Raw genomic sequence first — 25,452 nt, forward strand, 5'->3', positions numbered from 1 at the left:
CAGTGAAGACTCTAGGTTATTCAGTAAGTATTCTCTAAAGGTTTGGGATATCGAGTGGATCGGGTCAGAAGATAATATTGGTCTTTTGAATATACTTTACTCAGCTGAGAACAGATTGTTTGGTTTTTGCACTGTTGCATAGCATTGTGCAGAAAGTCACGAACCACTCCACAAGTTTTGGATTCTTTTGCCCCCAAGTATCTGGATGTTGTTGTAAATGTATTAAGTCATCTTGAGCAATAGTTTTATTTTAAGGTCTTTCAAAAAACATTTTGGACGCTGGATTCTTTACCAGGCGTGATTGTACCGACGAGGCCATTCTCAAAGACTTATTAGACCAAGACCAGTGCCATCATCCCATCATGCTGTGCAGTGTGTCCTTGCAACTGGACAAATGAAGAACAAAAGGAGTGGCAGAAAGGCGCTGACTGATTTGGACCCATCTGACTTCAGCATGGCAGTGATCCCAGACACACGAGCAGTGCAGGACAACCACACAATCGGCAGCTGACGTTCAAAACAGAAATGATCGGTGGCTCGAGACTTTTGTACAGTAGGGTGTGTACTTTCTGAAAGACTCCTACACACCGGACCAAAAGCGGGGTGTTGGAAGTAAGCGGCTGAGGCGGGGTCAGTTATTGGTCCGGTTATCTTTTAGGAGAGGGCTGATGGGTCAGTGTGAAAACGGCACGTCGTGGAAGACTGACGTAGGTTTCGCCGGCTGCTGGCGTAACTTCCCCTTTCAGGCTGCGCAGTCTTGAATGAAGTCGCGCGCGCTAAACCGGTTTGTGAAACATGATGAGATCGTCTGTTCGTCTTTGTTCCCCACGCGACCTCCTACTCATGTCATGCATAGCTGTGTGTTTTCCGTCATCTGATGGAGCTCTGAAGGGTAACTTGACTTGCACTTTGCTGGCTGTTTAGCTCGTGGGTACCAATACGGCATTAGCAGGGCGGGCTCTTCACTTGTTGTTTTTAGGAAAAGCCGTTTGGCGTGTGTGACCTGAGCAAACTCGCTGATTATTCTCGGGGGACAGCACATAACTTCTATGTTCAAGTATAAAACGGGTCCAGGAGCAGTGTTCAGCTGAAACAGCTGCTGTTTTAAGGTATGAGATCGTGACCTTAATTCAAAGGTACTCAAGCTGTTGTTCCTCTCCAGAAGAACCTCGAGCCATTTGCCCGGTTACGGAAATTGAAGCAAAGGAAGGTGATGATGTCATCCTCCCGTTTTATGTGGTCCCCCCTGTCAACCTGTCTGCGTTCACCATGGACTGGTCAAGAACCAACCCGAGTGTGGTCGTCTACTCCTATCGACACCAACAGGAGTCGCATGATGCAGAGGTGGATGCAACAGTCAGACGTGAAGACCTGAACAGAGGAAATCTGACACTGTGGATCCCCTCAGTGCAGATGTCCCACAGTGGAGAATACACAGGCTTCGTTATGGAGCTCAGGATCAAGTGTAGTGTTCAACTTAATGGTAAGGACCTGAGTAATAGTTTGTTGTCTGATGTACTTGATATGAATGTAATGAAGAAATCTACTTAATGATATAAAATGATCTTCCACTTGGGGAAACGCAAACATAGAATAACATGATTTAAAACTGAAAATGGGGTGTGTGTGTGTGTGTGTGTGTGTGTGTGTGTGTGTGTGTGTGTGTGTGTGTGTGTGTGTATAAACATGAAAGTAGTCTAATTGTGGATTTGTCTGTAATACAAACCTGTTGAGGCTAGAGTACATGTTAGTAATGGGATGCATCCAAATCTCACAAAAGGGGTGCATGTCTAAAATGGGACAGCAGGCAGTGAGTGACCATGCAGGTCATAGACAGGCCTGAACAAGTTGTTTCATGCCCGACCCCAACATATAAGACTTGAACCTGGACGCAGCACAGCTCCAGATGTGTGACTGTGGTTATTTCTTAGTGGTGTGAATCCTAATGACCAGCGGTCAACAATCCCCGGGCCACAGACCAGTACTCGTCCGTGACTCGTTTGGTACCGGTCTGTGAGAGTTGAGGCTTGGTGTTGGTGGGTTTTTTGTTTTTTAACTTAACTGGGTCTTTTCCCGTGTGTTATGAATAAATCGTCCTTTTTTTGGTACTGGTTTTATTTTTGTTGTATTTATCTGCAACACCTTAAAGGCCGGACATAAACCGGTCCATGACGCACAAAAGGTTGGAGACCACTGCTAACGAGAACGTCTCTCTCTTTATTTATTTATTTATTTATTTATTTATTTTAAACAGTAACCAAAGACAAACTGAAAAAGCAAAAGGGGCAGGATGGTTTCAGCACAACTGGAGCTCCTCTCAACACGACGGTGGAGAAAGTCGGTCCACGTAAGTTACTCTGAGCTCTTCTCCAGAGGATTTTGGTTGAGACACAACCTTCAAAACCTTTGAATGACTGCTCACTTCTTTTAAGTATCCATTAAATCATGACAGTGAAACAGTATGCATAATAGCAGGCTCTGCATACACACATCAGTGATGAAGCTGTTCTTTTTCCTCATGTGATTTCACAAAATGTGAGATTGCTTGAGTGCATTGAGGAAATCAATGACTGGTTGTGCCACAATTTTCTCCAGCTAAACAAAAACAAAACTGAGGTAATAGTCTTTGGCGCCAAAGAAAAACGATTACAGGTCACCAGAGAACTTCAATCTATACATCTAAAAACCACAAACCAGGCGAGAAATTTGGGTGTAGTGATGGATGCAGACCTAAACTTAGAAAAACACATTAAGACAATAACAAAGTCAGCTTACTATCACCTCAAGAATATTTCAAGGATAAAAGATCTGATGTCTCAACAGGACCTGGAAAAACTAGTCCATGCATTCATCTTTAGTAGGCTTGATTACTGTAACAGCATCTTTACAGGTCTACCTAAAAAATCAGTCAGACAACTACAGCTCATTCAGAACTCTGCTGCTCGAGTCCTCACTAAGACCAAAAAAGTGGACCACATCAGTCCAGCTCTGAGGTCTTTACACTGGCTGCCTGTCCGTCAGAGGATAGACTTTAAAGTTCTGATGCTGGCCTATAAAGCTCTGAATGGTTTAGGACCAAAATACATCAGTGACCTCCTGACCCAGTATGAACCATCCAGATCCCTCAGGTCATCTGGATCCGGTCTTTTATCAGTTCCCAGAGTCAGAACCAGACACGGAGAAGCTGCATTCAGCTTTTATGCTCCTTATATCTGGAACAAACTCCCAGAAAGCCTCAGATCAGCTGAAACACTCAGTTTATTTACATCCAGGTTGAAGACTCACCTGTTCTCAGCTGCATTTGAATAAAGCACCAAATCCACACTTTAAGCTTAAATTTCAAAACTTACATTAACTACTGATGTTATCTGTTTTGATTTTATCTACTGTTCCTTTTTTTCATTTTAAATCGTGCTTTTTATTTGTTTTTGTTTTTTAACGTCTTTATAAAGCACTTTGGATCACCTTGAATTGTGCTATATAAATAAACTTGCCTTGCTTAGTGTGAATATTTGTGTTACTGATATTTTTGCCCAGCAAGGCCATGAAGTTCAGGTTCATTCACGCCTGATCTGTGGGGTATCCTTAAAATGACCTGTTCTGTTTAGATTTTAGGCTGCTGTGCATTATGTCAGTTTGTAACTTATCTGGACTGCCTGAGGTTTGAAAACAAGTATTCACTTAGATTTCTGTGGTCTAGGCAATCCAGTACTGGGTGAAAATGAACAACGCTCTTAGGTTTTCTCACTTTTTGCTCTAAACCAGGTCCTGGCCTCATGCAGGTTTGAGATCACCCTGGGTCAACACACCTGAATCAAACGATTAGTTCATTCCCAGGCCTCTAGAGAACGTGAAGACATGTTGAGGAGGCATTTTGGCCATTTGAATCCACTGTGATGGATCAAGGACGCATCTAAAACCTGCAGGACAGGCCTGGAGTTCCCACCCTTGCTGTAAACACAAGCATTATAACTTGTGACTGATTTTTAAACTTCAAACATCAGATGGTTAGAAAAATACCTGAACATGAAATTCGTGTGGTTGATTAAACCAGGTCCAAAATGCAGCATAATTGAGTTAAGTGCATCAAAAAAAAAACTGCTGCGTTAGTTGCTGCATTTGATAGTCGGTTAAAAATGACCTCATTTAAATTGAGGTGTCCACAGCCCGCGTGGTAATCTGAACTCTTAGAGTCAAGGCAGAAGTGACAGAAATCTCAAATCCTGACCAATGAGAGCATCTGTGGTTTGACCTTCCCTTCACTGCAGGACTTGCGTGACTTGTGTGTCATGTGGATATATTAAAGAATGATGTTGGAATAAACTGACCCTTGTTTTCAATCTCTGACTTCTAGGTGGTGACATGATGCTTATCATTGGGATTGCTCTTTCTTGCGGCGTCGCTCTTCTCTTGATTGTTCTGGGATTGCTTGGAAAGCTCGGTAAGTTGGTGGTCAGTCTAACGGTTAACCTCTCAGTTAGGCATTGCTTTTGTCAGCAAGCTGGATGATGATGAAACTTGATGCATCTCTTAAATCAAAGGTCATATAAATGTTCCTAAATAAAATCATGCTTGCTTGTTTTTGGATCCAGACTTTATCTCTGCCGTCTTTTTCAGTGTAGGATCCTCACATTCTACATTCTCATCAATGTAAAAATGTAGAATGTGTTATAATCATTACTATATATTTACATTTTCACCATGAAAGTAATTGATGTAGTGTTTTGTTTTTCTGTCTAGTAAAACTTTTGTTTAGGTTTCTTAATTTAAAACAAACAAACAAACTTTGTCTTGATGCATTCTCAATATTCCAGGAAAGTAAATCTCCAAAAGTTGATTGTGTTCATCTGGACGTAGCGTTTTCAGTGGGAGAAATGGTCTCAGCTGACTGCAGGTTTCCCCAATCTCATAAACAGTACGTGGAAAGACCATCTCTGAATCGAGGAGGGTTTATCTGTCACCATCTCACAGTGCTGTGATTGCAGCCATTCCCCAACTCTCTGTGATGGTACTCATGGCCATTGATCAGTGGGTTCTGGTCAGTGGTTGTTGATCAGTGGTCATGAGAATTTGCATAATTAAGATTAAGGACCTGACCTCCCAGCCCATTGTTCGCTCAGTGGGCTGGTTTCAGTCATTATGCAAATGTGCTGTTGATAAGATTTGTGGAAACCTGCAGTCAGCTGAGGCTGAAGACGTCACTCGCATGAGTGACAAAACGTTTCTCCCACTGAAAATGCTACATCCAGATGAACAGAATCAAGTTTTGGAGAAAAAAACCCTCAATCAGCTTCATATTCTACCATAAAAAGTATTTGTTTTTTGCAGAGGGCTTTGTGAGACGGTGCAGAGGATGGATCCAGCCACCAAATGATGATCGCACTGAAAATTAAACCATCTTATGAAATTTAGCAGAATGCAGTGATTAACAAATCTCATGTGCTGTCCATAAGATGTGGGTTTATTATAGAATGTGTGTCAAATGTTTAAACTTTAAAAAATTGTTTTGTGTGTAAGGAAAACACAAGCTCTTAGCTGTAAACGAGGTTTTACATGTGAACACAATGAGTCTAGAACACGACGACAAAGTGATGCCAGAGGTGCCTCTCAGATGAGTTTGAATCTCTGACCTTGTCCTTAACCTCCTAAGACCCAAACTCTCATTTGATGAATTTGTAATTTGTCTTTGTTATTTGGACTGAGACCTGGTGAATGTAAAAACAAACCTGATGTAGTTTCTGAGAATCTGATATCAGGCTTTGTACAGCAAAATTGAGGAACTGTAGCCTAGACGACCCAAAATAATCATGTTCACATATGTGGGAGGTTAAGGTCAGAGTTCAAATTTTCTCAAAACTTGAACTCGCATGTCACCTATGATTTTCATATTGCTATCACATCTATCTGTCCTACATTTTGCTGCTTCCATCAAAGTCAAAATGAGCTAATGTTGTTCTGAAAATGACACTTTCTCAGTTTAAACTTCTGTTTGTGTTCTGCTGTGAATGTAATGTGGGTTCATTGGATTTGCACATATATTTTGTACATTGAAACTTTGCGAGGCTGGCCGTGTGTGTGTGTGTGTGTGTGTGTAATGACCTTTCCTAGAGCAATAATGTGAATAAATAAGTTTGTATTTTTGAATGTTTTATAAATGTTACCTTTCATCGCTCTGTAAAACATTAACACAGAAACAGATGAATGATTGTGTGTGTGTGTGTGTGTGTGTGTGAGTGAGTGAGAGAGAGGTGACTGTGATGATTAAATCAATAAACATGATACTGAATGTGACACAACTTGACTTGCTGATGAAACCTCCTGAACGTCACTTCACTCGCTCAAGATTGGGGAAAATCAATGAAGCTACTCACATTTCTAATGTCTGGTTATTTTCAGTATAAGCACTGCTCGCTGCATTTACATGTATGACTTTTTATTGAATGAGGGGCCCCGAGTCTTTTGATGAGTAAGCATGCTAAATGTTTGGCATGGGTGCAGTTATCTTTTGTTGACAAGACTGAAAGCAAAACAGTTCTGTTGCCCAATTACTGGAGTTGTTCACCGATGGCTAAAAGCTGCGGTAAAACCAGGCAGTTTCCATCAGTCCTACAGTCTGTAGTGTAGCTCTTATAGAGCTGTTTGTGGCTTCATGTTGTATTCATTTTATCGGGCTTTTCTATTTGGTGTTGTAGGTTTTGTTTGTTTTTTTGTGGGGTTTTTTTAAATTTCACAACAGAAGCTGCCTTGGGGTTTGTTTTACTGTGAGGTAAAGAGTCCAGTTGAGGGAAAATGACAATTGGAAGTTATTTGGCATCCAGCAAAACCAGACTCGGGGATGATTTTATCTGCCATAACCAGTTAAGAGTGAAGGCAAAGACATAAAAAAGGGGCGAGCAGGGATGATAAAGTAGCAATGGGAGAGAGAAGACAATATCGAACAACATATTCCAGAGGTATATAAACACACGGGCAGTAAAAAGAGGTGAGTGTATTTAAAAAAACACAAAAAACCTGCAGACACAGGGACAACATGCCAACTCCACAAAGAAAGGCCCCTGCTTGGATTCAAACCCAACCTCCTTGTAAGAAAATAGTGCTAACCACCATTCGCCACTTTAACGAAAGGATATAAGATAATCAACACTTATCTTCAGTTCTGAATAAGGCAACAATAAAATGCCCATGGCAAATCGGGAGCAAAATGTGTCTTTGTAGTAATGTCCCAAAAATATTTTATGTATTAAATATATATTTATATGCTTTATATATTATTAATGCTTTGTGTTATTGTTTTAGTGCAGTGACATGGTAGTTAAAATAGTTTACTCTGATTATTTCCATAACGTAAATTATTTTGGAGAAACAGGTAAATATGCCAGATTTGGACACGTATAAGTTCCCGGGAACTTTGCGCCAAAAAAGTACTCTGTGTTCAAACTCCCGCCACCGACTGGGGCACGTAACATCGACGTAACATCCTCCGTAACGCTTTAGCCAATGAGCTTCACTCAGCTAAGCCAATCAGAGGGCAGCGGCGGGAAAGACAGCTGATCTAGAAAGAGTTGCGGGAGATTCGGCGCAACTTTGGTTTCGGGCGGCCAGAGAGAAAAGAAAACACGTTTTGCTTTGTACCGAGAGGACTTCTATCAACTTAATTTAAGAGGTACGTTTGTTACCAACACGCTCATTTAACTCGTAAAAGAAAAATACATTTGATACTGGACGGGCGGAAGAGAGCTGACTTACTGTAGTCTACTCTTCAGCGTAGGTTTGCCACTACTCTTAAAATATCTGTTAACTTTACACGCTTGCTTGTATTTGCAAACAAATGCATTCGGAGTCATTTTTAGTCTTCCAGATATATTTTAGATTAAAAACCTGTCCGGTCAAAGTGGAAACTCGGCTATTTAAAGGCCGAGGCCTTTGTTTGGCGCCATTAGTGGAGCACACTGTATTATTTCCTGTTTATAGGTAACTGTTAGCTCAGGAATCACGCGATATAACAAATGTAATTTGCGCTGTTAGTGTAGTACTAAGCGCAGTGCTACGATTTTATTTGCGATTTTGAATTTTAACATGAAGTTACGCGATTAATGGCTCGTGTTTGAGTAGCATGTTGGAGCAACTGAGCTAAACGACTTTGATAGGACAGCAGATCGTGGAGGGATGCGAAAAGATTTGTACAACCAATGAACGCAAGGTTTATTTGGGGGCACGATTGTTTCTGAAATGCCTTTGCCCGTTTTTCAAGACCCACAGCAGACATTTCCACTCAAAAACTACAGTCGTGAAATTTGGGCTTAGTAATAATTTGCCTGTGAATCAGTCGAAAGTCTTCTTGTTTTTTGGTGGTCCTTACACAAAAGTGCATGTTTATGTATTTCCAAATAGGAACACGCACTTCATCGTAAATCCCATCAGTGTTTAATCTTCACATATATTTCTGATCATATTATTCTGGCTACGGCTCTGTTCATGCATATATAAATATGTAAAAAAGCCAAACAAAACATTGGTTCTTATTATTTTTTAACAATTAAATGATGTCTGAATCATGTGTCATATTTAGGTGCTTAAACATGTTGTCTTCGTTTAGGTTAATCCAAAATGCCCAGCACACGCTCCCAGGGACGAGCTCAGCCCACACTTCAGTTCCCTCGACGTAAATCCTGCAGAGTTTCCTCCCGCTCCAAGAAGCCGGAGCCCCAGAAGTCCCCAGCTGTGTCACCAATCAAGCCTGAACCTCAGGCCCCGGGGCTGACGCGGATCGGACCCCTCTCCCCGAGACGTCCCATTAACTTGTCCACCCCACTGTCCCCCAGACGCTACACAGACCAGCCCACTCCTCTCTCCCCAACGCGGCCAGTCGCCCTCTCGTCCCCTCTTTCACCCAGACGCACATCAGCCCAGCCGCCAGCACCTTCCTCCCCTCGTCTCCAAAGCCGGATCCCCCTCAGCCCTCGAAAGCGCACAGGTATTGAACGGTGAATTCAAAAGCTTCAGTTGTTCCACTACTTCATGCAGCTCTGTGTACTAATAACCTTCAGTGCCTCTAGACTAAAAAAAATGTGAATTGAATTTAAATGGCGAATCTTCAGGATTAAAATTTCAGGTCCTAAAAAGCCAGCCTCGAGTCATAACAAATAACAGCACTTCTCATTTTTCTCCATCAAGGTGATGACAATGTCTGCAACCTTGGCACCTCCCTGCAGTGCTCACCTACAAAACAGAGGAAGCTGAGCCTGGCCTCACCACGAAAACTCGGCTTTGATGAGAACTCGCCGGTGCAGGCTCGTCGTCAGCTGATCCCATCCTCGGGGCAACAGACGCCCCCTTCCACCGCCAAATCATCTCCGAAACGAGAAGAAACGCCTACAGGGAGCCCCATCCATAAAAATCTGAACAAGAAGCCACCCGTTGCTCGACTGTTTGGAGAAAGTAAGAACTCTAGTTTTTTTTTCTTCTTCTTTTTTTGTTCCCCACTTACATTATATTACATTATATTATATTATATTACATTATATTATATTACACTACATTATATTATATTACACTACATTATCACCATTTCTTCTCCAGAGATGAGGCTTCAGAGTGTGAAGCAGGCGCTCCACACTGCCATCCCCGAGCGCCTTATGTCCAGAGAGGCCGAGCGGGCGTCCATCCGGTCCTTCCTGGAGGACAAAGTGCTTCAGCATGTTCCCGGCAGCCTCTACATCTCTGGAGCTCCGGGAACAGGCAAGACAGCCTGCCTCAACTGTGTGCTGCAGGAGATGAAGGTGAGCGTGAAGGAGTCTGTCATGTTTAGTGCTTTGGGACACCTGCTGGCGACTTTCAGTTACTGCAGTAAGATTCGAGTTTGAGCAGCACCCCACAGGCTTCATTTCCAGAGTTTGAGGGTCTTAAAGTGCAAGTTTAAAGTCTGAGTGCAGGCTAATAACCTGTTCCCTGATTGTCTATGTAACAGCCAGGGTTGAAGTTTTGTCAGTAACTGGTTGCGTTTTGTGTGCCTTCAGGCTGAGCTGTCGTCAGTACAGACGGTGATGGTGAACTGCATGAGTCTGAGGAGCTCCCATGCAGTCTTCCCACTGCTGGCTGACAAACTGAAGGCATCTGGTGGCCAGAACGGACTGCAGAGGTTCCTGACAGCCCCGGGGCCCACTGTGTGAGTCAACAAATCCTCAATCCTTTGGGGCGATCATGGCTCAGAGTTGGCAGTTCGTCTTGTAACTGGAAGGTTGCCGGTTCGAGCCCCGGCTCGGACAGTCTCGGTCGTTGTGTCCTTGGGCAAGACACTTCACCTGCCACCTACTGGTGACGCGCAGAGGGGCCGATATGGCAGCCTCGCCTCTGTCAGTCTGCGCCAGGGCAGCTGTGGCTACAATGTAGCTGCCTCCACCAGTGTGTGACTGTATAGTGGAATTGTAAAGCGCTTTGAGGGCCCTGAAAAGCGCTTTATAGATGAAATCAATTATCATTATCTTATCACACATTTACTTGAAAAAGGAAGTATATGATAGATGACTAAAGGGTGTGGCTTTTTAGAACTTTAGAGCAAACTATCCACTAAAGGTATTCTTTTAAAAAAGTTGCTGGTTGAAAGTCCTTTTTGGGATGTTTTGAAAGTATAACTGTAATTACTGCCTGCTGAGATACTGATTGGGTCTGTTTGTTTGTTTTTCCCCTTTAAGGCTTCTTGTTCTGGATGAGATGGATCAGCTGGACAGCAAAGCCCAGGATGTCCTCTACACAATCTTTGAATGGCCGTACCTGCCAAAGTCTCGCCTCTGTCTCATCGGTAAGTACTCGACTCAACAAATATCCCAAATTCACCAGATCTCACATCTTTGTCTTGTAGACAGAAAGCAGAGTGTTCTGACAAAAATCCTACCTGTTCTACATGCTGACCACTGATGTCTTTGCAGGTATTGCAAACGCTCTGGATCTGACTGACCGGATCCTGCCCAGACTGCAGGCTCGTCCCCAGTGTCGCCCTCTGCTGCTGCACTTCCCTCCCTACAGCCGGGAGGAGCTCACGGCCATTGTACAGGACAGGCTTGTACAGGTAAATGTGGTCTGTGTGACTCAGAGCTTAAGCTGGAACCTTACAGATCACTTTTATTTAATCAGCGCCGCGTCTTCTTCTCCTCAGGCCTCGGCTGAAGGGCTCCTCGACGCTTCTGCAGTTCAGTTCTGTGCCAGGAAAGTTTCAGCTGTGTCGGGAGACGCCAGGAAAGCTTTGGACATCTGCAGGTGAATGCTTGGACTTGTTTTTTCTTTAACCTTTTAGGGAATCATGTCTCTGTGTTTGCATTTAGATTCTGCACTCGTTTAGGCATTTTAGTTGTTTCTGCTCTCGGGAGACCTCGTGCAGATTCTTTGAGTTGATGTTTCTGTGAAATGTCATTCAAACGATTTTCTGGTTGCTGATTTCAGGAGAGCAGTTGAGATTGTAGAGTCTGATGAGAGGAAAAAAGCAAGTGATCCAAAGGGTGAAAGTAAAGGTGAGTTGTGAAATGTTTTCTTGAGTTAAAACTGATGATGGTGGAAGTCACACGGCAGCTGATTGGTGGAAACTTCCTGTACTGTGTGTTCTGCAGCGTCCCGGGTCAGCCTGCCGCAGGTTGCGAGAGTGCTGTCGGAGGTCTACGGCGACCGCATGGCGTCTCAGAGCAGCGGTTCAGAGGGAGAGAGTTTCCCCCTGCAGCAGAAGCTGCTGGTGTGCTGCCTGCTGCTGCTCATCCGCTATGGGAAGAGCAAAGAGATCGGCTTGGGAAAGGTGAGGTGCTGATATTAGTTTGCTAAAGGATTTTAGCAGCGTGTTGTCGTGGCAAATCAGGAAACTTGTTGCATTAATGCGTAATTATTCCGTCTCTGCCAGAGAAAATACAAATCTGTTTCTAGACTGGTGGTGTTTCCTGACCCGTGGGCGTTTGTGTTTCAGCTCCATGAGGTTTACAGCCGCCTGTGCGCTCAGAGGCAGGTGTCTGGAGTGGGTCAGGGCGAGTGTTTGTCGCTCTGCAGTCTGCTGGAGAGTCGAGGGATCGTTGCCCTGAAGAAGGCCAAAGAGGCTCGTCTCACTAAGGTACCCGACGCTTCACGAGGAAATGCTCTGCAGTGCAGTGTTTGACCTCTGTTGCTTAAAAATGAAACTCGAGGGGTTATCAGGGAACAAGACACCGAGTGGAACGTGGCTGATTAAAGCGTCTGTTTCTGCAGGTGTTCCTGAAGATCGAGGAGAAAGATGTCGAAAACGCTCTGAAGGATCGAACGCTGCTGGGCAGCATCCTCGCTGCAGGACTCCCCTTGTGATCGTTCCTCTTTTAAAGACTCATTTTTAAGGTTGCACAATGAGCCAATGTTCTGTGGGGTTTTTTGTTTTGTTTTTTCTTCAAAGACATTTTTTGGTTCTCATTTTTGCTGGGAATTTGTAGTTTTAATGACGCTCAGTTGAGTTCAGAATGTTGAGCTTGCATCAAATCAACCGTTTCAGTTTTGAAACCTCTTTAAGCTTTGAATAAAAGTGAAGCTGTTTTAGCTGCTGTTGCTTGTGTCACCGGTGCATTGAAATGCTCGCGCTATATTTGAGCTGATAACTGAGGACAAATGTTCATTCACTGAAATCAGCTGAGTCTGTAGATGTTGTTCCAAAGGCACTTTGAAAGGTTTTAGGTAAAGTTACTCAGCTCGGGTGTAAGAAGTTAAATAATGTGATGTGTAGAATCTGCAGAACAAGATTTTATTGATTTCATACTTCCATTTATATTGTGGAATATTGCATATACTTCCAGCGTAAACATGAAGAACGGGATTCTGATTCTGTCTGCACAGATTTCCTTAACGATGCTGTTAGTTTTCACTGAGACTTTACATCTTTGTCCACCAATCAGCAGAATAAAGCTCAAAGCTGTGGAGCCCCTGAAACACCGATGCTTAAAAGATATCTGTGTAATTTTACTCAGCGAATATTAAGTTGTAAAACAAGTGAAATCAAAGATAAGCAGCGTTTTCAGCCGTGCGACCTGGAGAAATGCAGGTGAAATTACAAGACATGGTTAACAAAGCACGAAGGCTCAAAGATCAACTCTTCAAATCAGGTTTTGTTCAAATTTATTCACAGCAATGCATTAAAGTGAATGAAAATATAGCCTGTGCATGTTTTTAAGTACAAATACAGTGGGCGAAATATGTCGACAGCATTAAATACTCAGACATGTGATGCACATTCCTTCTCATCTGTTGCTGGTAAACCAGACAAAGCAACATTTTCTCCACCCACGTCCACTCTGTTCCACAGCTTATCTTAAGTGTTACATATTTAGTTTTTTCCACTTTCAAATCACCTCAAATCATTTCTAGTGATTGTCTCGACATTCATACGTTTAAAATGCGTTATGAAGATAAATAACCAAAGCAGGACCTTTGCATCCACAGCAGCTCTACAGGTACGTTTACCCACTCTCACTCCGAGGTCTTTAACAGCTGTGTTTGCACTCACTCGGTTTCTGAGGGCCCTCGGTTATAACAACATCACGTTATGCCTCGGGTTATACTTGATAGCTGCTGTTGTCAGTGATGTTGACTGTTCACGCTGACCGACAGTGAGAACACATTCAGGTTGAAGCAACGCAGAAACACACTCGTGCACTTTAGATACAACATGTTTTGAGCACATGGATGAAGCTTTACAACTTTCTGAACCCTGAGCACTCATACACTCACAGCTCTAACAGAGTTAGTCAATAGGCAAACATATTAATTGCGAAACCATACTCGCTACTCTTACACAACAGAACATTTAGTCACGACTGAGTCTTTTTTTTAACCATTAGTGCTTTTACTTCAGTAAAGCGTGTGGACATCTCCGTCGCCACCTACAGCACAAACACTGGTTTTTAAAGTTCCTGTGGTGTCAGGACAAACACGAAGGGCTGTGAACATTCAGAGTGAAGAGGTTCGGTTGGTGTGAAAACGACAAACATTCTTTGAGTGCAAAGCTGTAAACTTGGTACATAGTGACGATTAGCCCTCAGTTTGAGTCACGAGACGCAGCCATGACCTCACAGTGTGTTTACAATCTTCAGTTAAAATCAACAAATAACAGACGCCACAAACTCAGAACGCTTTAACACGTGTGCTTTTCTTCACGCTGATGGAAACATGTAGGTCTGTTTCAGGCCTGGTGGACCAGGACGCCGCAGAAACTTGAAACTGGAATTCTGATACGTTGTGGCTGTCTTTAAAAAAATAAGAGAGACAGCAGTACGGCGATGATGGCTGCTCCTCATTTCACGTAAAAGTTTTAGAAGCATCTAGTTTTGCGTAATTACCCTAAAAGCTTTTTTCCTGTGGAGTATTCACTACACTCACTACACTCAGGTTATTTCTGATTAAAAATCAATTTAAAAAAAAGAAGCTGCCCCAGGTGAAAACACACCAACTACACTCTGCAATAAATATACTGTATGCTTAACAGTTACCTGATCTAAATAATTACAATGATTACAATTTAATAAACTAACCTTTTCTGTAAAAATACCTTCGATTTGAGCTTTATTTGACATATCATGTGTTTCTCACTTCTTTTAATCTAAGCTCGAGTCCTCATATCCAAAATACACAGATATCAAAAGTTCCAGTTTGGGCCTTTCTCTGATCAAACTCTGAGGTGTAAACACACAGCTGGCTTCATGAGAGAGAGCTGAAAACAGAATGTGTGTTTAACATGAGCTCTAAATGAAAGAAGAGCAGAAACTAAATACATTCAAAAGAGACGTGGGTGTGTTTTTTTGTAGATACATGTATAGAAAATCTAAGAACGAGTCATTTTATTGTTCATTCTCATACAAAAAACAACACCAGAGAAACACAGTTCAGCCAATTTCATCTGAAAGTGTTCAGAAAGAGAAATCTGAACTGTTCCTGCAGAGCCGATCGTTACTGTCGTAGGGAAAACAACAACAAAAGGTGATGGTTAACAACTTTTGCATGAATGGTCTTTAGTCTGAAATCTAAGGACAGTATTTTTCTTTCTCTCTCGACAGCAGCGATTCGCTCTGACAGGATGCTGCAGCAAAACAACACTGTTCCTGTTGTCTCGTTAGTTCGTCATAAATAATCCCGTGTAATGTGGCATCAAGTGAAGACGTGGGAAAGGCTATAGCATACCATCACAAGTCATAATAAATGTTCTGTACACCTATTGCATAGATGAAATTAACTACAAAGAGCATCGGTGGACCTGCCCTGGCAAACTTTTGGGAGGTTTTCTGCACTTTGAACAAGGCTGCCGGCCTGAAACTAGCTCTCAACCCCTACTTGCTCTCTGTGGTAAAGCGGGAGAGGATGATAAGTATATTCCCAGAGCAAAGCGCAGGGTGCTGTCCTTTGGTTCCCTCTTGGCTAGGCGTGCTATTTTGATGTGTGCTGATCTCATGTCGTGTCTCAGTCTGGAAAAGATCCACTGCTCCACCCAGAACCAAAAAGGCACATTTGATAAAATTTGGGGTCTCTTTCTGGAAAACTTCTCTAAACTTCAACTTAAGGATGTTCCAGCTGACTAACGGATGTGCTTCTCCAGAGTGGTCGGATGTCTTAACGGGAACGTGAAGCTCATAATCCCTCCCGGGTTGTGGCTTTTGTTATTTTGTTATTTTGTTACTTTTTATTTTTCTGTTTCTGGTTTTTTTTTTTGCTTGTTTGGTAAATAATAAGAGAGGAAAACAATGTTCCAACATGTCTGTTTTGTATTCATTGTAAACAGTTTGTGTTTTCCGCCTTCTTTGTTTTCTTTGTAAACTATATCCACAAATACTCAATAAAAATATCTTGAATTAAAAAAAGAGCGTTGGAGCATTTTAGCGCTTAAAGCTGCAGCTTCTGACCACTTGGGGGCGCCATAAACAGCTGCGAGCTGTGTCCGTCCTCTGCTACAGCTGCTTTTAAGAGCTTTTTGTCTCCATCAGGAAGCCAAAGCAGCAAGGTCGTGAATGCAGATAAACGCTGATGTAAGGGCACATCTTACATCAAACATCTTCCAAAGGACGCAGCAGTCTAGCTGATAACTCCGCTGCTCAGTGATCAGACACACTCGTGTAACACTGTCCCTTTCTCATATGAGCAGTGACACCCTCCTGGCTCAAGCGCTAATTCACCCAGTAACTGAGAGAAGTTATCTAAGATCCCAGAGAGAAGCGAATTAAATGAATTTTAAGTTAATTCGATTTGTTTCGTGTCATTTCGTTACTGAAATCCCAAAGATACGTAAAATAGTCCCAAATCTGTTAAAAGAATCGAATCTCTGATCTTTATTATAAAAAAGGTACTTTTTGTAACGACCCATGTACAGAAAGGTAAAATTGTAAACTTGATGTTCATAAACTATTTAGAACTTTATCAACTGGATCGAAAACAGTAGCTCGTCCCACTTCTTCACTTTATTTCTTATTTCTTTGTCAACTAAGGAGACAACGCAGCGAGCGGTGTTGTCTTGTGGCAACACGGTTCTCTCTCTGGATTGTTAATTAAAATGAGAAATGATTTCCTCCTGATATTTGCACGTAAGGAAACTTGGTATTTAGGGATTCTAGGTGGATCCCATCTCTACCTAAGCCGGGCGGAGAAACAGCGCATGTACTCTGTCATCCAGCGGTCGTCCACCACCATCAGCTGCGAGCGTCTTATCTTCTCCAGGTCAGCCGATCGAGCCCGCCGGCGGTCCAGCCTGGAGCTCCGCTTGTCAGACTCCCTGCGGGTCTGAACGCAGGCATCAGAAGTGTGACTCTGTGAGGAGAAACCAGAGAGAGGAGTCATTTCCCAAAGCTACACCGGTGTTTTATTATTCATGTTTGCTGCGTGTTCGGTGACACGTTTCACTTCTCTGCTGTCCTGTGAATGAGGTCGAGCTGCAGGACCCCTGCACTACCAAGGACGGGCCGAGAAAGAAAAAGGCTGGTAATGTGCTACGTGTTTTTTTCTAGTTAGCAAGTCTGTCTCTTGAGATATAATGGTGTTTAAAATCTGAACGTATAACTTAAAAACAGTCAAATTATTGATTGTAATTCTGAAAAGTTGCTAGTGGTCATAAGAGTAAAGTATATTTGTTGTTGCCATGAGCCCTGAGCTTTAAAGGCTCTAAAAGTGCTGCAGTATCCCAACTGAGATCAGCGCTCACATCATTGGTTGTCCTCTTGACCTCCATTTGTCTCTCGCTCCAGTCCAGCCGGCTGGACGGTCTGTGGTTCTCCTTCTCCTTGGTGCTGATCACCGGCGTGCTCTTTGCTCTCGGCGGTTTACGGATCACGGCTGGTTTGTCATCCTGGGAACTGTCTCGGTGCGGCTGCTCAGAGCGTGGCGTGTGGCGGCGGCGTTGCCGTCGGGATACTGGCTTTACTGGCTCCGCATCAGAAGACGCCGAGTCGGCTGGCCCGTTGTCTGTCGGTGTGTCGTCTGAGGGTGCGCTGTTTGTTGGAGCCACCGCCACAGAACTGCCACCGGCCTCATTCACACCATTTTCTACAACTGCTGCTTCACAAGAACACAGGAAACAGTGAAATCGTTTAAATATCCACTGAGCTCTGCTGACTGAACAAACAGATTAACTAACTAAACCAATACACCAATCAACCACTCGATGGAGCTGGATGGCTCCACAGTGACCCTGCAGAGCGCTGCTGTGTCTCAATCTATATGAAATTATTTGTGACTGTGAAATTCAGAGATAAGCAGGCTTCCTGGCACTCTCCTGTCTGAAATGCAGACATCACAAATGTCAAAGGCACACAATGGATCCTTTATCTTTAAGCTCAGTGTCTCAGCAACAACAGTCCCATCTGACTGCTGAACTTTCAGTCCAAACGTTTATAGCACTGCTGTCTCCTGAGGTAAACCAGCCTCTGTGCCTCGTACTGTCAGAGTGACGCTTACAAAGGGTTCACAAAAAACACCATCTGTTAGATCTTTACAAACTGTTTCTGAAGACTAAAAAAGAAAAGGTGAAATTGAAGCACAAATGCAAACATGGTCACTTTCTTCTCCTACAGTTAGTTTTGTGCATTTCAGGACAAAATACACTGCATTTGAGTTAATGTAGTATCATCATCATCATCAACTGTCAGAAGAGTAAAACAAGGTTAGCTCTGTGAGGCTGCACTGAGCAGGGCTTTGACCCACATGTCAACATCCTTGCAACAACGAAGCTAAGCAGCTCATGTTTAGCAGGTCTAATGTGCACCATAAGCATCATGCTGCTTGCTGACAAGCTAACACAAAGTACAGCCGAGGATCAAACAATGTTGAGCCCTGACGGTAGAGCAGTACCTGAGAGGGACGTGGGTGATGCCACCTGATGGGTTTGGGTTTCTTATTTTGAGAAGAGACCATGTTTGTATGAGAGACTGGGAATGCTGTTATGTGTTAATGCTAGAAGGCTTGATTAGGAAACTGAGCCTAACTTGTACAGTTATGATGCAGAGACAAGACATGTAACTGAAACTTCCATGGCAAGGTCAAATGGCCACGCCTACATTTCAGCCATTGTTCAAAAGAATTATCTATCTAAAAAAACGTTTCCCTACTGTGTAGTTGAAAAAAACTGATCAATGGACCATGGAGTAAAAAATCATTTGAGAGCTGTGAAGTTTTAACATTTTATCACAAGTATAGACACTAACTCACTTTTGGAGCCAGCCTCAAGTGGCCACTTCTGGAACTGCAGTTTTTGCCACATCATGATTGACATGGTTATTATCAGAGCTACTTCTAGTTTATTTGGTAGGTTAATTGAAAGAATCCATCCATCCATCTTCATCCGCTTTATCCGGGGCCGGGTCGCGGGGGCAGCAGCCTAAGCAAAGAGGCCCAGACCTCCCTCTCCCCAGCCACCTCCTCCAGCTTATCCGGGGGAACACCAAGGCGTTCCCAGGCCAGCCGAGAGATATAATCTCTCCAGCGTGTCCTGGGCCTGCCCCGGGGCCTCCTCCCGGTGGGACATGCCTGGAACACCTCACCCAGGAGGCGCCCAGGGGGCATCCTTGTCAGATGCCCGAACCACCTCAGCTGGCTCCTTTCGATGTGGAGCAGCAGCTGCTCTACTCTGAGCCCCTCCCGGATGGCCGAACTTCTCACCCTATCTCTAAGGGAGAGGCCAGCCACCCTTCGGAGGAAGCTCATTTCTGCCGCTTGTATCCGCGATCTCGTTCTTTCGGTCACTACCCACAGCTCGTGGCCATAGGTGAGGGTAGGGACGTAGATCGACCGGTAAATTGAGAGCTTCGCTTTTACACTCAGCTCCCTCATCACCACGATGGACCGGTGCAGCGTCTGCATTACTGCAGCTGCAGCCCCAATCCGTCTGTCGATCTCCGGCTCCCTTCTCCCATCACTCGCGAACAACACCCCGAGATACTTGAACTCCTCCACTTGGGGCAGGAACTCATCCCCGACCCTGAGTGGGCACTCCACCCTTTTCCGGCTGAGAACCATGGCCTCAGATTTGGAGGTGCTGATCCTCATTCCCGCTGCTTCACACTCGGCTGCGAACCGTTCCAGTGCGAGCTGGAGGCCCTCACCCGATGAAGCCAACAGAACCACATCATCTGCAAAAATCAGAGATGAGATTCTGAGGCCACCAAAGCGAAAGCCCTCCGCCACTTGGCTGCGCCTAGAAATCCTGTCCATAAAAATTATGAACAGAACCGGAGACAAAGGGCAGCCCTGGCGGAGCCCATCACCCACCGGGAACGAGTCCGACTTATTGCCGGCAATGCGAACCAAGCTCTTGCAACGGTTATATAGGGATCGAATGGCCCGTAGCAATGGGCCAGACACCCCATACTCCCGCAACACCTCCCACAGGACACCCCGAGGGACACGGTCGAATGCCTTCTCCAAGTCCACAAAACACATGTAGACTGGTTGGGCAAACTCCCATGCACCCTCAAGTATCCTGGAGAGGATAAAGAGCTGGTCCAGTGTTCCGCGACCAGGACAAAAACCGCATTGTTCCTCCTGCATCCGAGGTTCGACTAGCGGACGAACTCTCCTTTCCAGCACCCTGGCATAGACTTTCCCAGGGAGGCTGAGGAGTGTGATCCCCCTGTAGTTGGAACACACCCTCCGGTCCCCCTTCTTAAAGATGGGGACCACCACCCCGGTCTGCCAGTCCACAGGTACTGCCCCTGATCTCCACGCAACATTGCAGACTAATTGAAAGAATATTAATCAGAAACTGCAGTTCTCTGGAAAATGTACCCTTGCTATGACACAAAGTCTCGGAAACCAAATTGATGTCTTGTCCAAAGCAGAAATTTTTACGATATGTTTAAAACATTTACCAGGGAGAGAAGCGGCGCCTAATCACATTTAAGAAACTTAATCAAGCATATGTTTAGAACTTCTGCTTGGTGACCCGTTCTCTTACCTGTGGTTTGTGCCGCATCTACAACCGCAGCGTCCCGGTCCCCCACGTCAGTCTCTCCATCCTCGCACGCTGGCTTTTGCACAGGACTGGTCTTTGACTCCAACAACCTCTGCTTGACCTCCAAGGATGTGGGCGGCAGCGGGAGAGACAGAGGAACCACTTTGTTCCTGGTCAGCCTTGGTGTTGACCAGCCGCTGGAGTCAGAGCCGCTGTCCCAGCCCTCCCAGAACCAGGGCTTGTGGGAGTGTTCTATCACCCGGCGAGTCAGACGGTACTTCACAGAGTCCTCATAGCATTTAGAAAACGTCTCCCATTTGGGGTCCCTGAACTTCTTCATATATTCTGTCCTCACTTTCTTGGTCACCATGGTTCTTGTTATTGCCTGGTGCCAATCACTGCAAGGAGACAAAATACAGTTTGAAACAAATTTGTAATCTTTTCTTTGGTCGTCTTCTTCTTGTTGCTCCCATTAGAAGTCACCACTGAGAGTCTCTTCCTATCAGTAGCCTCCTCTGCTTTCACACTAATCCTCTGCATGTTCTTCGCTACATCTATGAATCTTTTCTTTGGTTTTCCTCTTTTCCTGCCTGGCAGCTTCATATTCAACATTTGTTGTTGTTGTTAATAAGCCTAAAAATCCACTAAACATTATGAAGAGGCAGTTAACTATGGCAACCACGAGTAAACAAACAGGGTATATTCTCTATCAGAGGAAGTAAAACACTTTCCCTTTACTTGTTTACTGATGCTGTGACGTGTAATCCTGACATTCATGCGATTTATATCATCATCTTGTCAACAACCTCTCACATTATACTGGACGAGAGCTGAAGCCCTACAAAATTTTGGTATTTACCTGATTTTTATTACATTTTGATATTGACTCGGCCTGAATATTATCCCTTACACTGTCAGCGAGTCAACGTCAGTGATACTGAGGTGAGCTGCGATTTTCTGTCAATAAGCACTGCTGTTAGCTCCTGTTCACCACTATTCACGGGCTGTTAGTGAAACTTTGTTTCAAGTGGACCTAACGTGGGCAGACTCACACTGAGCAAATAAACTCCTGCGACGTGAGAATGAAATCAAACTGCTGAAGGAGGAAGAGGAAGGGATGGAGAGAGATGACCAGGAGAGATTAGTGGTGGAGGAGGCAGATGAAGAAGATGAGAAAGAAAAATCAAAAAAGAGAACATGAATCCTGGTCACTCCTGAATAAATATGTCATAAAATTATTTAAAGCATAATAAATGATGATTTTTCACACTACAAAAAAAATAAAAATAAAAAGCAACTCTGCTGCAAAGCATTCTTTAACTTTTGCAGTGTTCATACTAATGTTAAAAGTCTGCTGTTTGTTGTTCTTCTACGTGGCTGCACTTTCAAAGAAACAGTTACTGACAAGAATTTAACCAATGAGCATCAAGAGCCATGCCCCAGTTTTCAGAAGCAGCTACACTGAGTTTTTTCTCTCCCCTCAAACAGACATCCTGTCGGGAAAGTTCCTTTCCTGGGGAACATACAGAAATATCTGGGCTGCTCTACAAAGTCCTGCTAGTTTCTAGGTGGTGTAATAGTAAATGGACCTTTATATAACATACCTCATTCACTTCATAGAAGCACTTCTATGCTGAAAGTGCTTTCTAACATTCACACAAATTCATACTCCGATGGATGTATCGGAGATTAACTTGGGGTTAGTATCTTCCCAAAGGATATTTGGAATGCCGACCGGACCAACCTGGCGATTAGTAGATGATCTGCTCCACCTCCTGAGCTACAGCCACCGCAGATGGTTAGTGGTGACTGAATGGTAAACAGAACAAAACCTGGGTGAAGATGAAGTGGAATGAGAAGTGCTGTTGAGAGTGGGAGGCTTTATCTTGATTGAGAGATCAAGTCCATGAAACTTTTAAGGCTCGATACAAAAAACATGATTGCAAAATAACTAGTTTTAAACCATCGACTGTATCTACCCCTCTTTAGACTCACCCGTGTTTGCTGCAGGTATGCTTCCATGTAAAATGTGATGGCTGCCGTCAGCCGTCAGCAGCAGGCTTTGTAATACCAGTCTCATACCAGACTGGTTAAATTATAAGTAAACAGTTCATCTGCGTATTGTAGTACGATCCACATTAAAACACTCACGTTTACATTGTTTAACACATTTTAACACATCTGTGCACTACAGAGCCAGGCACTGAACGAAGCATCAAAGCAAAACATTTATGCAAACTATTCGAATTACTCGATGAATCATTGCAGCCCTGCAGCCAACAACAGACTGTAAAGATGCAAAAACACTAACTTTATATCCCAAATGTGCATTATTTGCTTTCTAAACAATATCAAATGTGTAGCAGAAGAGGCTGATTAGAGTAAAGGGAACCTCTGTTTACCAGGCAAGTAACCCTGAACACATTTTTATTTACAAGCATGTGGACAGTAGGAACACCAACAAGCATCCAAAAACATTGAGTTGAATTTTGCAGAAGGCAATTACAAAAAGTACCTTTAAGGATTATTCCACTGTTAATGGAATAATAATGTTTTAATCCACTTCACTAAAAGGTAAATTAAAAGCTGCATCCCAATTATCTATTTGCCATTTTTTTCTTTTACTTTCCACGTCAGCTCAGAGCTCTGGTGGATATTAACCCTGTGCTGCATCCAGCACAACACACAGTGTCGCATTTCACTGTGGTTCAGATTTCCATTGAGAGGGTTTGATCAGTCTGTTCTTCTGCTGCTACATTAACAAAGCTGTCACTGTGTTTTCTGAATACTGCCCATTAGCAGAAGGACAGAGGGACGACTATAAACATTTGCTTTAATGACAAAGAGACTTAAATTTACAACAGCCATTATACATGGATATACAATGTGTGATACCATGTACGTAATACATTCAGAATTGAATTCAAGTAGCGATGCCAAACAGTCAGCACCAGATACTTGATGCTCAGTTCAACCCAGGTGGAATGAACCTCGGAGAGCCTCCCGTGGGACTGGTAATAACTCAGGACAGGCAGCAGTTTGGCTTGAATGCATTAACACATAAAATAATTGAGTCCAACAAAATGAACGTACAATAATAATATTGTCTTTCATGCATCAAAGCATTTTTTTCCTGTCAAAAACTGCAAAACAGCCATGATACCATCATCCACCCATCCACGTCTGCAGCTGCTGTTAGCCACAGATCAGGGAAAACCATTGGAGGTTATTAGCACTAAATCTGACTGGACCTTTAATAATCATGAATGCAAACACTGACATTCTTCCTGGGACTTCTTTTTAATGCATCATATGCAAACAAAACATTTATAACAAGCTTTACCGCTTGATTTCATCTAAAGCTCTGGCCATATTCAGTAAAAATATATCGATAACGTAACATAACATAAAACCTATTAAATGTTTACATTTTCTGTTTGGTTTTTTTTCGAGATTCACCTGCAAAACCTGGTGACGTACCTCTGCCAGGTGTAGTCTACCTGTAAGCCCCGCCCACCTCCCGCCACATCAGATTACCCTGAGAGCAGGGAGGATTGAGGTTTACTACAGCTTTACAACTAGCTGTACTACAGCCATTACTCACTCACACCACACGACCAGTAACATCCAGTCTATTTCAGTCTACACGCCTACATGCACTTTCCTTTTCTTTCTATACATTAACACTTGTTGTTACTCAAAGTAAAAATAAGCCAGTATTTGATTTTTTAAGCCTGTATCCGATCTGAGGACAAAACCTGTTCAGTGTATATTATCCTGTCACTGTCTGATTACTGCATTTCTCCCGATGTGTTTTTCTGTAACTGAAACACACTGTCTTGTTACAAAGCCTTTCACTCTGTCAGTCACACCCCAGCTCGCAGCATTTTTAAAGATTTTAGTCTGTAAACACACAGCAGAGCAAAACGTTGCAGCTCCGACGTATTTTGAAGTTAATAAATGAAGTGTGTAAACCTGAGGTTTGAAATGCCAAACCGAGTGAAAGCAGGCTACAGCCATGTTCACAGCCGTTCGCCTCACCTGCCCGCTGCGGTCAGCTTCGTTTGTAAACACGGAGTCATTTCAATGCTCAGGCTGACGACTAAAGTCTGATTGGGCATTAAAGTCAGGAATATATGTACTCACCAAGTCTGTGTACCAGGGGGACTCCGTTTGATTTAAACCCCGTCTCTCAGCAGGCGAGCATCGCTCTGCTTACTGGCACCAAACGCCCAGCTCAGTTAGAAAGCTAGCAGCAATAGCACATACAACTTCCGGCTTTGGTTTTCAAACAAGTGCTTTAAAACATCCCAGGGACGTGATTAATCAAGAGGATATTCAAGATAAAATCTTCTACTTTGCTCATGTTATAGCTTTCAGGCTGATTTCAGGCAAAAACCATTCAGTTTAGATGGTCGGAAGCTTTATTTTGAAATATATATCCTGGACATCCGGAGCTCGTCTATTATTTATCCCTGTCTGGATTAAAGTATAACAGTACTAGACTGATATGAAATGAAATGTGGTTTTACATTAAGACGCTTCCACCAGACCGCGCATGCGTGTTCTGTCTCCATCAGAGCAGTCAAGATATGAGGAGAAAACAATAACAACAACAAACCCCTAAATAAATTAAATAAAAGGTTATTTACAAATGGTCTCTTGTAGGGCCAGGACCACAGCCTAACCAGTGATGTTTGGGTTTTCGCTTTTACAAATAGGAACTTGGGAATGTAATTCTATTTTACCACCTTGTAGAAACTACAATATGTCACTCAGTATCCAAGACAATATTTATTCTCTTTGTTTTGGGGTGAGAAGAAAGTCAGCGTATTGTTTAGCCTGGTTAACTACTGGATTTATTTCAGCTCTTGAACTTGAACTCTGTGTTTGTCTCAAGGCTTTAAACACCTCATAAAGACTACTATCAGTGATGTTTCACTGCTGTGTTTGGAGCTGGATGACTTAAATTTATTTAATTTTTTTTGGTATGCTGCCGCATACTTGTATGTAAATTGTAGACTAGGTTAGGGTTG

At 43.4% G+C, this 25,452-nt stretch overlaps 3 protein-coding genes across 19 annotated transcripts in view; 2 read left to right on the forward strand and 1 right to left on the reverse strand.

Annotated features, from left to right (window-relative positions):
- Positions 1-6,543, forward strand: part of LOC101471411 (uncharacterized) — a 34,828-nt gene extending 28,285 nt beyond the window's left edge. For 5 of the 14 annotated variants that reach the window (XM_076884562.1, XM_076884564.1, XM_076884560.1 and 2 more), the window contains 4 exons: positions 1,163-1,483; positions 2,255-2,347; positions 4,355-4,441; positions 5,329-6,530. In XM_076884562.1, the coding sequence (XP_076740677.1) occupies positions 1,163-1,483; positions 2,255-2,347; positions 4,355-4,441; positions 5,329-5,393 (566 nt within the window). In that variant the 3' untranslated portion in view covers positions 5,394-6,530. Of the gene's footprint in view, positions 893-1,162; positions 1,484-2,254; positions 2,348-4,354; positions 4,442-5,328 lie in introns of all 14 variants that reach the window. The other 9 variants (XM_076884568.1, XM_076884567.1, XM_014407278.3 and 6 more) reach the window with 8 other exon arrangements.
- Positions 6,544-7,507: 964 nt separating this feature from the next.
- Positions 7,508-12,537, forward strand: cdc6 (cell division cycle 6 homolog (S. cerevisiae)). The gene is made up of 12 exons (XM_004562206.5): positions 7,508-7,663; positions 8,597-8,974; positions 9,175-9,438; positions 9,580-9,779; positions 10,017-10,165; positions 10,692-10,798; positions 10,926-11,065; positions 11,153-11,253; positions 11,437-11,504; positions 11,601-11,779; positions 11,945-12,085; positions 12,220-12,537. The coding sequence occupies exons 2-12, from the start codon at positions 8,608-8,610 to the stop codon at positions 12,310-12,312; spliced, it is 1,809 nt and encodes a 602-aa protein (XP_004562263.3). The 5' UTR covers positions 7,508-7,663; positions 8,597-8,607; the 3' UTR covers positions 12,313-12,537.
- A 556-nt stretch (positions 12,538-13,093) lies between these two features.
- Positions 13,094-24,689, reverse strand: ccsapa (centriole, cilia and spindle-associated protein a). Of its 4 annotated transcripts, none has more exons than XM_024802837.2 (5): positions 24,563-24,689; positions 22,161-22,248; positions 20,420-20,814; positions 17,174-17,523; positions 13,094-16,782 (listed from the first exon to the last, which is right to left on the reverse strand). In XM_024802837.2, the coding sequence occupies exons 3-5, from the start codon at positions 20,784-20,786 to the stop codon at positions 16,603-16,605; spliced, it is 897 nt and encodes a 298-aa protein (XP_024658605.1). In that variant the 5' UTR covers positions 20,787-20,814; positions 22,161-22,248; positions 24,563-24,689; the 3' UTR covers positions 13,094-16,602. The 4 variants fall into 4 exon arrangements, with proteins under 4 accessions (XP_024658605.1, XP_014262767.1, XP_076740685.1 ...); XM_014407281.3 differs by having other exon boundaries at positions 17,174-17,526; XM_076884570.1 differs by having other exon boundaries at positions 17,174-17,526; positions 22,161-22,225; positions 24,563-24,673.
- Positions 24,690-25,452: the final 763 nt, after the last annotated feature.

This window comes from Maylandia zebra, linkage group LG6, assembly GCF_041146795.1.
Source record: "Maylandia zebra isolate NMK-2024a linkage group LG6, Mzebra_GT3a, whole genome shotgun sequence".
NCBI classification, from domain to species: Eukaryota; Metazoa; Chordata; class Actinopteri; order Cichliformes; family Cichlidae; genus Maylandia; species Maylandia zebra.

What these genes read in the sequence shown, in the direction of transcription:
- cdc6 (XM_004562206.5), top strand. Translation starts at nt 8,608, where the DNA reads ATGCCCAGCACACGCTCCCAGGGACGAGCTCAGCCCACACTTCAGTTC. An exon ending in TGCTCGACTGTTTGGAGAAA is followed by an intron (nt 9,439 to 9,579) that starts GTAAGAACTCTA and finishes TTTCTTCTCCAG; the next exon opens with AGATGAGGCTTCAGAGTGTG. An exon ending in GTGTGCTGCAGGAGATGAAG is followed by an intron (nt 9,780 to 10,016) that starts GTGAGCGTGAAG and finishes GTGTGCCTTCAG; the next exon opens with GCTGAGCTGTCGTCAGTACA.
- ccsapa (XM_014407281.3), bottom strand. Translation starts at nt 20,786, where the DNA reads ATGGTGACCAAGAAAGTGAGGACAGAATATATGAAGAAGTTCAGGGAC. An exon ending in AGATGCGGCACAAACCACAG is followed by an intron (nt 17,527 to 20,419) that starts GTAAGAGAACGG and finishes GTTCTTGTGAAG; the next exon opens with CAGCAGTTGTAGAAAATGGT. An exon ending in TCAAGAGGACAACCAATGAT is followed by an intron (nt 16,783 to 17,173) that starts GTGAGCGCTGAT and finishes TTCTCCTCACAG; the next exon opens with AGTCACACTTCTGATGCCTG.